Genomic DNA, 9,150 nt, shown 5'->3' on the forward strand with positions numbered 1-9,150 from the left:
AAACAGTACAAAAGCCCCACTCAGACATCAGTAGCACTGCTAGCCTGACCATAGATAAATTAAAGCATTAAAAGCAATAAATGGAATGAATTGCCTTAGTGCTTTCACTCCTCTCCGGACCCATCAGACCAGCCTGAAGGCAATAGCAAGGTGAGAAAACAACCCACATGCATTCCTAGCCTGTCAAATAATGCATGATCCCTGCCCACTCTTTCAAAATCGTTGTCTTCATCATCACTCAGTCCAAACGCAGGGAAGATATATATCCTGTCCCCAGGTGAGGGTGCTTTTCCTGGGCTGCGGAGACGACTGAGAGAAGATGAAGGCCTCCCTCCTTGCCATGCTGGCTTTGATCCTATGCGCAGATCAAGGTGAGGTATCACGGTTTGCTACTAGACAAAGAACAGTTGCGTGTTTTAAAGTCAGGGAGGCCTCGTAGCCAGGGAAAGAAATCATGGGAGAGGGTGTCTTAGCTCTTGCAGTGGTGCAGCTGAAGGACGCAGTGGGTTTCTCATCTGTAGTCTCAGCCTGGATGTGTGAAAGGTTTATTTTCTGCAGGGAACTTTCCCTATAGACTCATGCGCTACTGGATTTTTATGAAAGCAAGACAGAAAAAAGGAAAGCAGTTGCCACTGTTCTGCCTTTGTTAAGAGACTTTCCAGTGAGTTTGTCTGTTGAGGTGATGCAAGACTGTGGTTATTTCTAATTCTTGATGAAGAAGTGCTTCAGCCTGCGATAGCACAATACATCAGCAGCTCTGTGCACCTGGTTCCTACTGCAGTCAGTGACACCGTTTCTAGCAGCAGCAGTGGGACGGGGCCGGACCTACAACATCTGGCCTTGTGCAGCTGCCTGCTGGATGCCCCTGATTTCTGCCCATCTCAGAGACCTGACAAGCTTGCTGATTTCAGAGATTTTGGGATAAAGTTGGGGAATTAGGGAGAAGTTAGGCTGTGGACTAAATGAGTTAAGCAGCCTTATGCTGGGATATTGGGCGGGGATGTATATCTGCATATTATTTGCATTATAGATTATGTATTTTATTTCACAGAGAGATTGCAAATTAAATCAGAGCAGTCTTAAAGTATATGATCTTATAGCCTCTATGGACAAGACAGTTAAGCAACCAGAGAGAATAAATGCTATCCTCATTTTGTAAAGAGGAACAAGGTTTGCCAGCGCTTGGAAATTTGCCACATTGTCTGGTGCAGAAAAATAATTTCTTGGAACAGTTATTTCTGTCTCATTGTGTCCTAAGCATACCTTTCTGCTATTTAGCTTTGTTCACTTACCAGAATAGCGATTTTGACAAATTTCCAAGTGTTAACAAGGCCTGGGGGACAGAGAGATTGTCTTCAGTGCCAAAACGAAGACTGCCCTAATCTGTGTTAGATAACCTAGGCAGTAAAAATGAAGTGTTAGACTGCATGTGTCTTAGGGCTGCATTCACACAGCAAAGAGTTAAAAGCCGTTCTCCTTACCTTTTTTTTTAACCCAGGTAACACATGTATGTTTGAGGGCACTGAAGTCCCACCCAAAGACACAGGCATGGGAGACTGACTTCTTTAGGCTATGGAGGTCCCAATTAACCCTATTCAACTGTCAATGCTTACTGCCCAATTAGGCTATAGTCTACTTTATAGTGTCTCCAGCAACTAGAAAGGGGGACCCCAAGCCTTGGGACATGCCTGTAGACTCTTACAGAGGACCCTGTCCTTCCCAGCTCCCTGCATCACATCAAACCCAGTACCCTTGGCCCATTGTGCTATTGAGTGCAGGGCGCAAGGGCAGACTTGCACCATCGGTGCGTGTACGCGCAGATGCGCGTGCCTGAGTGCATGTGTTGGGTGTAAATGTGGAAGTGTGTGGATGGCGGAGTGGATCGGCTCTGGGTCTCGCAGCCCCATCGCTTTCAGCAGACCCGCACCTTGTGCCTTCGAGAGTCAATGGAAAGCAGGTGGTAATTCTTGCTGCCGGGACTAGCAGGATTTTGTCTCCATCTTCCATATCCTCTGTCTCCTCCTGCAGCAAATGCCCTGTATTGCTACACCTGTGACTGGGAACAAAGCAACTGGAGCTGTCTGAAGGCCAAGAAGTGCTCGGACAAGGATGAGTACTGCGTGACCAATGTTGCCTCCGTAGGAATTGGTATGTGCTGGCTGTCCGTCCTCTGATGGGGACTCACAAATGGGATGTGGGGTTTTGATTGGATTTGTTATGGTTGCCCCTTGTTGATGGATGGGCTGAGGAGTCATGGAGAAGCACATGTGGGAGGTGGAGCCCTTGCTAGCCCAGCCTTCAAAGTTTGCATGGTTTGAAATCCTCCTCCCCATCACACATTGAGATTGTCCTCTTTAGCCTTTGTTTTACGCCTGCATGGAAAAGGCAGGGGGCACTGGGAGAAGAGGAAGGACAAAGAGAGGATCCTTCAGAGGAAGAATAAATAAATTTGAACCTTGATTAGAGAAGGAGATGAAAAGAAGCAGGTAGCCAGGGTGTATGAGAAGGTGTAGAGAGATATAGAGGGGAATAAAATCATTTCCTTCAAGCAGAGAAGCCTGGAAATGTGCTTTCAATCCAGGCATGAACATTGTCTCACGGATGCCATCGTACACCTAAGAAAGCCTTGACATGAGGGTCCATGCTGGGAGGTGCCAGATGCCCAGCAGGGATATTGAATGCCCTGTGTAGCTGGTCACCAGCGCTTATTGGGCTGGGGTGGGATCGGGGTGGGTCTCATTGGCCATGCTGGTCCTTGGGGCTGTGGGGGACAGTGGGACTCATTAGCCCATCTCCCTGCTGTACAAGATCGAGAAGCACTCAACAAACTCTCGTTGCTAATACTGCTCTCTCCCTTCTTTGGGCAAGGCTTTTTGTCTTTGTGGAAGAGGATCACCAAGAAGTGCTCTGAGACCTGCCCACACCACAACTTCAGCCTGGGCCTGGCTTCCTACACCTCATATTGCTGCCAAACCTTCTTGTGCAACCTGAACGCGTGCCCGGGGCCCAGGCTAGCTCGGCAGTGAGATGCCAGGGACTCCCATGCCAGTGTCCTTCTTCGCCTGCTCAGTGGTGGTGGGAGAAAGGGGCTTCTGAAGGCCTGAAAAGCATGGTCATATTCCCCCAGGAGGGTATGGACATCGAACATGCTTCAGAATAGATAAAGTATTATGGTCACCACCTCCTGCCCTGTGTTGCCTCCCAACCTGTAGCTTCTCACTTGCTTCTCATGCCTGAGCTCTGTCGCCCCGGCAGCTTGGTAGAGAAGCGGCCGTGCTATGTCCTGCAGCCTGGGGGAGAGAGATGCTGCTTCTGCATGTCCTGCAAATCTCTCGAGGGGTTTCTCCTGCAATCTTACCTTATCTCGGGTTGCTGCTGGGAGCCACACAGTGGCAGCTTCCAGACTCAGGGAGGGGGGTGGGCAAAAATAACAACCCCTCAGCACCAACTCGGAAGGGAAACTGTGCAAACTCACAGGGTTGCTGCTGGGGAAGGGAAAAAGGCAGTCCTGCGTATAAAAGCCTGAGCCTGCGGTGGGTGCTGACTGCAACACTCCTCCCCTGCACCCCTCACCCCCTCTGTCCAGCCTCTCGCTCCCAGCCCCCGGCTAGGGCCAATGACATCCCCCTGTGCCCCATTAACACTCAGCCACATCAGCCACATACCTCTTCCTGTTGGCTCTGCCTGCGGTGCCACATTTTTATCAAAACGATGCTTATCTGTACAGCCTGCACATCTGTGCACATCTGCGCACATCTGCTTAACTGCAGTCCTTGTCCCCACCTCCACTTCCAGCGGCTGTCCTGGGTCATCCCTTTCTTCGTGTTGCCTCGCTTGCTCGGGGCTGTTGTTCGAGCCAAGCGACCTTACCCAGGGCTAGCACTGCCCTGGACCTACCACTTGGCATCGTGTCTTCCAGCAAGCCGTTCGTTTACCTGTCCCTCCGACATCCCCCAAAGCAACCGCAGGGTAATGAAAAGTATTTGCAGCATTTGGGTCGAGCTGCTGAGGAACAGTGGAGGGGTTTCTAAGAGAAGAATACAGATTTGAGGGAGGCCAAGTATTTCACGTAGATGTTTCCAGAAGCTGCAGAGAAATGAGGGTAAAAGGAAGCTGAAAAAATGAACAATGATGAGAGCTCAGAGATTTTTCATTGCCAGGAGTATTGCTGAATGCCTCTCCCTCCTCCCAAGCAGCACTTTTTGGAGGAGTTTTGTTCTGGCAAAAGCATGGAAATGCTTAAACTTGGGTCAGCCTGGGCTCCCAAATCTGCAAAACATTGCTCAGCCAAGGGATGACGCTCTGCGCTGCGCTTCGAATCCAGCCCTGGTAAACAAGAGGGACAAAAGGGGCTTTGAGCCGTGCTGAGAGCCTCTGCCTTGGGCTAGTGCCCGTGGTTGCTCTGGATGAATGCTGCCTTCTGAAGTGCTGCATAACAGAGTCTTCAGAGATGTGCGCTCTCTTTTATTAATCGACTTCTACTTTCCTTTACCCCCTCCTTCTCACAGTTACGCCATGCTGCGAGGGCAGATCTCCGTGCCAAAGGAGCCACGCTGGGTGATGCACCTCCCTTTATCTCTTCATTAGACCACGATCTCTTTCATACCTTATTTAGGAATTTGCGTTTTTCGCCCTGAAGCAATCCGAGCCCACTCCTGTCCCTCGGCCCGAATGCTCAAAAGCTCTAATTTACTCCTCACATGATATTTTCTCACAAAAAAGAGACTTGTGTGTTTTTTTTTCCTGAATGCCGGAATTATTCAGCTCTCTGAAAGCACTGAGGAATCCCAGTTGGACAGACTCTAATAATTAATATTTCATTGTGTTGGATTTACACGTCCTGCAGTAGCGGAGACAGAGTCTCCCACAGCCTGCAGGAAAACACAGTTGGGTATTTTTTTTGCCACTTTAAAGCAAAACTGGCTGTTTTTTGCTTGTTTTGGTCTGCCTTTGCTGCAGAAAAGCATTCTTGTATCCCATGGCTAATACAAGGGGAAATAAATCATCCTGGGCATAGTTGAAGAGCAAAGGGTTATTTCTCTTGCCCAAAGGGCACTGCAGCTCAAGGACATTGAAATCTGCCCTCCTCCCGTGGTTCAAAGCTACCCTGGTGGCAATTATTCCTCTCCAATACACCCAATCTGTGCAGGGAGGAAGACGAGGCGGGTGTGATTCCTGATCACTAATTTTGACAAGGAATTAGGGCCAATTGGGACCACAGAGAGATGGCAGTCATTAGCAAGTGGATGAGGCTGTCCAGAAAATTACCCTGAGCCTGTGCCCCTTGCTACGTCGTTGTGCAAAGCAGCATTCACCCCTTGGATTTGAAAGGCGATTGGAGGGCCCGAAACAGAAAGGGGTTGTGAACTGGGTGGAAAGGAACTAGTTGTAATCATCACTACAGACTGCGCTGAGCTGCTCTGACCCCATTCAACGATGTGATGGTGATGGGAGAGGTGGGAGAGAGGTGAACGAGCCCTTCTGCTCTCCCCAGCACAAGGCAGGGCTCAGGTGCAACACCCGCGCGGTTCGAGGCACTGCACAGTGCAAAAGAGACGACTCAGCTGGAGATGGTCCAGGGTGTGGGAGAAAGATGCTACAGAGACTCGGCACGGTGTTATTGCAGGCATTTGGGGAGGGGATACCCAGCCAGCCAGACATGGAGAGGAAGGGGAGAGAGGGCTGTTGTCCTCCAAAGGGGCTAACAGACCCCGGTGCAAGGCATGGAGATAGGTCCATGGAGAAAGAAGTGCCCAAGCATGGCACTTAGAAGAGGCAGCTCAAAGCACAGAGTCCTTTCAGCGGCTGGAGCTGGCAGGCAAACACAGCATGGGGATGAAGCAACGAACAATTACAAATGGCATAATAAATGCCTGGTTGCAGATAATAACTAGCAGTTTAAATACCTAAGGGACTCGTCAGATGGACGTCAGGCGGAGTTGTGACGTGGCTGTTTCGGGTCCAGGCTGTAGGACAGTTGGACTCGCTGGGTGTGGTTGTCACCCTTCCCTTCTGCTATCAGAGCTACCAGCTTACAGCCTCAAACAGCCAAACCCACGCGATAAATTTAGCCCTGCGCCAAGCTGTGTGTGTGGGCAAGGCTGGAGGAGTGCTGGGAGAGAGGCTGGAAGCAGGACGGAGCCGTCAAGCCTTGCAAAAAGGGGAGCAGCAGTGCCCTGGGTAGGGGTCCCCATGGGTGGTGATGGCAGATGAGGACAGCCAAGGCTTCCTGTGGTCAGCAGCCACCCCATCTGTCCCGCGGCCACACACCCCACTGAGATGAGTATCACGCCAGGCAGGAAAACACCAACCCACCCTTCTGAAGCACAACAGCCCCTGATGTGTTGCCTAATTCTCTGCAGGGCTCAGGGCAGGGGGGTGAGGTCCGTGTTTCATCTGTGGAGTGGCCAGCATCATTGGGATGCCGGTGAGACCTTCTGGGTCACGCAACCTGGGGAGGAGGCAGAGGGGGGGAAGTGACCTGGCTATCCCCCGCAGGTACCAGGGTGTGCTGCAGGATGGACGGACACCTCTCCGGACTCGTGACACCTCCCTGCTGGGGGCTTGGGTGGAAATGGTATGGGAAATTCAGCTCTGGGGGAAATTCCAGCTCTCTGGGGAAACCAGGATTTTCCAAACAAAAGCCAGAAGCTGAAATAACAGCATTTCCCAGGCAATGTTTGGAGTCAAGCCACATTTTTGTTTGTGGTACAAATCAAAAGAGGGGTTTTTTTTAATAATTTTTATTCTCCTTTTCTTTCTTGACTTCTGACTTCATAAAACATACTTGATTTCAAGCATTGCAAACTGAAATGGCCACTGGGGACTCATGCTGTGCCCTTCATTGACTTATCTAAATGCTGGATGCCTCAGTCTGTGCCTGCCCCCCGAGTTGCAGAGAGCTGGGCACTGCTGGAGCGACTCCCCCCTCCTAGGACAGGCATCGAAGATTGCACTTGAAGGGCTCAGTGGAGACCCCCAACTCTTTCCTGAGGCCCAGGGCAAGTGAATCAGAGAGACCTACCATTTACATGCCTAAATTAGTTGCTTTGAATCCCAGCCTCAGTGAGAAAAAGAAAAAAAGAAAAAAAAAAAGGGCGGGGTGGCAAAACTATCAAAAAACCCCTCCTACAAGAGGAAACTTGATGGAAGTTGGCACATTTCCATAAAACTTTGATGTCTGGTGCAGTAATGAATATTCTGAATTATGGGGGGGAGAACAACAAAAAAACAACAATTTCCTGGGAAATCCTGGACGGTTTCCAGCACAGAGAACCAGACTAAGCCCACGAGAGGGAGCTGGTGCCTCTGTGCAGCGCCGGACTGGCCACAAAATGCTGCCTGCCCGCAGAAAGCCTGTGCTCCTGGAGCAATTTCCAGGGGGAAAACCAGCAGCCGTGCGAGGGATGAGACGTCTTGGCTGGAAGCAGCCCAGGGAAGGGTGGCTGCAGGACCGCGCTGCTGATGCCAGCCACACCGAGCTCTTCTTGCTGACGGCGGGCCCTGGCCAGCCTCCAGCATCTGCTCGCTCCCACGCCGGCGGCAGCCAGGGACGTGCCTTGGTTTGGCTGTGCAGGATAATTCTGGTGCACCTAACTTCAGCTCCTGGGTTGCCTGTGCTAGAAGAGGGGGCATTTGCATCCAAGCCCCAAAGCTGGTACCAAGCCCTGCAAGGTTTCAATCCAGAGTCTGTGGCCACGGGCTGCTTGGAAGTGGGGTGCGACCCTCTGTCCCTCCCTCTCTTTTGGTTGCAGTGCTCTTGGGAGTCTCCAGAATTGCTAGGCTGATGTTGGGCTGGGCCTGGGCAGCATGAGGGGAACCTTATTTTCTTGGTACCTATGAGGTCCTGGGGAGTAGAGGGGGGGTCAAATCGGATGGCGCTGCGCCTTTCTGTCCCATTATGAGTGACTCTGTCCCCTCTTTCTGATTTTCCTACACATTCCCTCTTTGCGATGACTCCTTGAACATCTTCCTGCCCCTCTAATAATAAACTCCGCTGACTCCCTCCATTCCTCTCATAAATGGTCACAGCCAAAACACAAGACTAGCACCTGCAACCCACCATGCATGCAAATAATGGAAATTCCACCTTTTTCCTCCTCACCCGTGGGTTTTAACCCTGTCTTCAACCCACTGCCTGATGCCTTCAGCAATTGTATGAAAGTAGAGAAGGGAAGAAGTCCTCGAAGGTCTTTGGGGAGAAGGTCATCTAGGTGAGACTTCAAATGAAGCTCTACCACCGCTTCCCCATGTCTGACCTCGGGAGAGTCACTCGGTGTCTCTGATTCATGTCCTTAAGATGGAGATAACAGTGCAGGGCTTCTCGCCCTGACCTGGAGGGCTCTTTGGATCTCGGCACTCAGTATCTTGGTGATGTTTCACCCAGCTGGTCCAGGGATGTCCTTACACTGGGACGAGGAAGGGTCAGCCTGCCCACCCACGGCAGATGTCTGTGCACTCAGAGCTTGCCTCTCCCAGGCCCCTGCAGCGCTGTGCTGCTGTAACCGGTGTGAACACTCTCCATAATGTGATGCAGAAACTTGTCATGGCAAAGCCGGGGCTGCTCCCACGTCGCTCACTCCTCCAGAAATGCTGTTCTTTGACTCACTGTGGTGCCAAGGAGCTTTTGTTAGGAACTCTGTTAGAAGCTGGGCATGCAAACAGTGCAGAAAGACATCTCTCCCCCACTTCCCCATCACACAGGAGCTTTTACAATGGATGAATGTAGACACAGAGGTGAAGGCAAGGGTGTGGGCATTGTTTGGTACATCGGTCGCTTGGTCACTGCCTGATTTGTTGTCAGCAGGCTGACAGGTCTCATGATGGGCTGAGGCTGCTCAGTAGGTCTGATGGGGTCCAGGACCCCTTGTCCAACTCTGAGGCTCCTGACAGTGCAAACATAGGAGCTCCAGGGCCAGGACTTGCAGAGCCGGGTGCCCTCAGAAAGCCTCAAAAAGCAGCAGGAGGGCTGCACGCTGCCACTGACCTGCCTCTCCCTTCGGCAGGCAGGCTGCCTCCTCCCCAGCACTGGCGTGGGTGAGAAGGAGGGCTGAGCACAGCACAGCCTGTGCTACAGCAGACAGGAGAGTGAGGAGGAGGCTTGGGGATGTGCCCCACCCTGCAAAAGCTGGGAGACTGGCTTGTCTGCTC

At 51.5% G+C, this 9,150-nt stretch overlaps 1 protein-coding gene across 1 annotated transcript; it reads left to right on the top strand.

Moving 5' to 3' along the window:
* The first annotated feature begins 319 nt into the window (after positions 1-319).
* On the top strand, positions 320-3,026 carry LOC109279534 (lymphocyte antigen 6E-like). Its single transcript, XM_019472818.1, has 3 exons — positions 320-371; positions 2,029-2,148; positions 2,869-3,026. The coding sequence occupies exons 1-3, from the start codon at positions 320-322 to the stop codon at positions 3,024-3,026; spliced, it is 330 nt and encodes a 109-aa protein (XP_019328363.1).
* The last annotated feature ends 6,124 nt before the right edge of the window (positions 3,027-9,150 follow it).

This window comes from Aptenodytes forsteri, unplaced genomic scaffold (genome assembly GCF_000699145.1).
Source record: "Aptenodytes forsteri isolate BGI_AS27 unplaced genomic scaffold, ASM69914v1 Scaffold260, whole genome shotgun sequence".
Classification (NCBI taxonomy): domain Eukaryota; kingdom Metazoa; phylum Chordata; class Aves; order Sphenisciformes; family Spheniscidae; genus Aptenodytes; species Aptenodytes forsteri.

What these genes read in the sequence shown, in the direction of transcription:
- LOC109279534 (XM_019472818.1), top strand. Translation starts at nt 320, where the DNA reads ATGAAGGCCTCCCTCCTTGCCATGCTGGCTTTGATCCTATGCGCAGAT. An exon ending in GATCCTATGCGCAGATCAAG is followed by an intron (nt 372 to 2,028) that starts GTGAGGTATCAC and finishes CTCCTCCTGCAG; the next exon opens with CAAATGCCCTGTATTGCTAC. An exon ending in TGTTGCCTCCGTAGGAATTG is followed by an intron (nt 2,149 to 2,868) that starts GTATGTGCTGGC and finishes TCTTTGGGCAAG; the next exon opens with GCTTTTTGTCTTTGTGGAAG.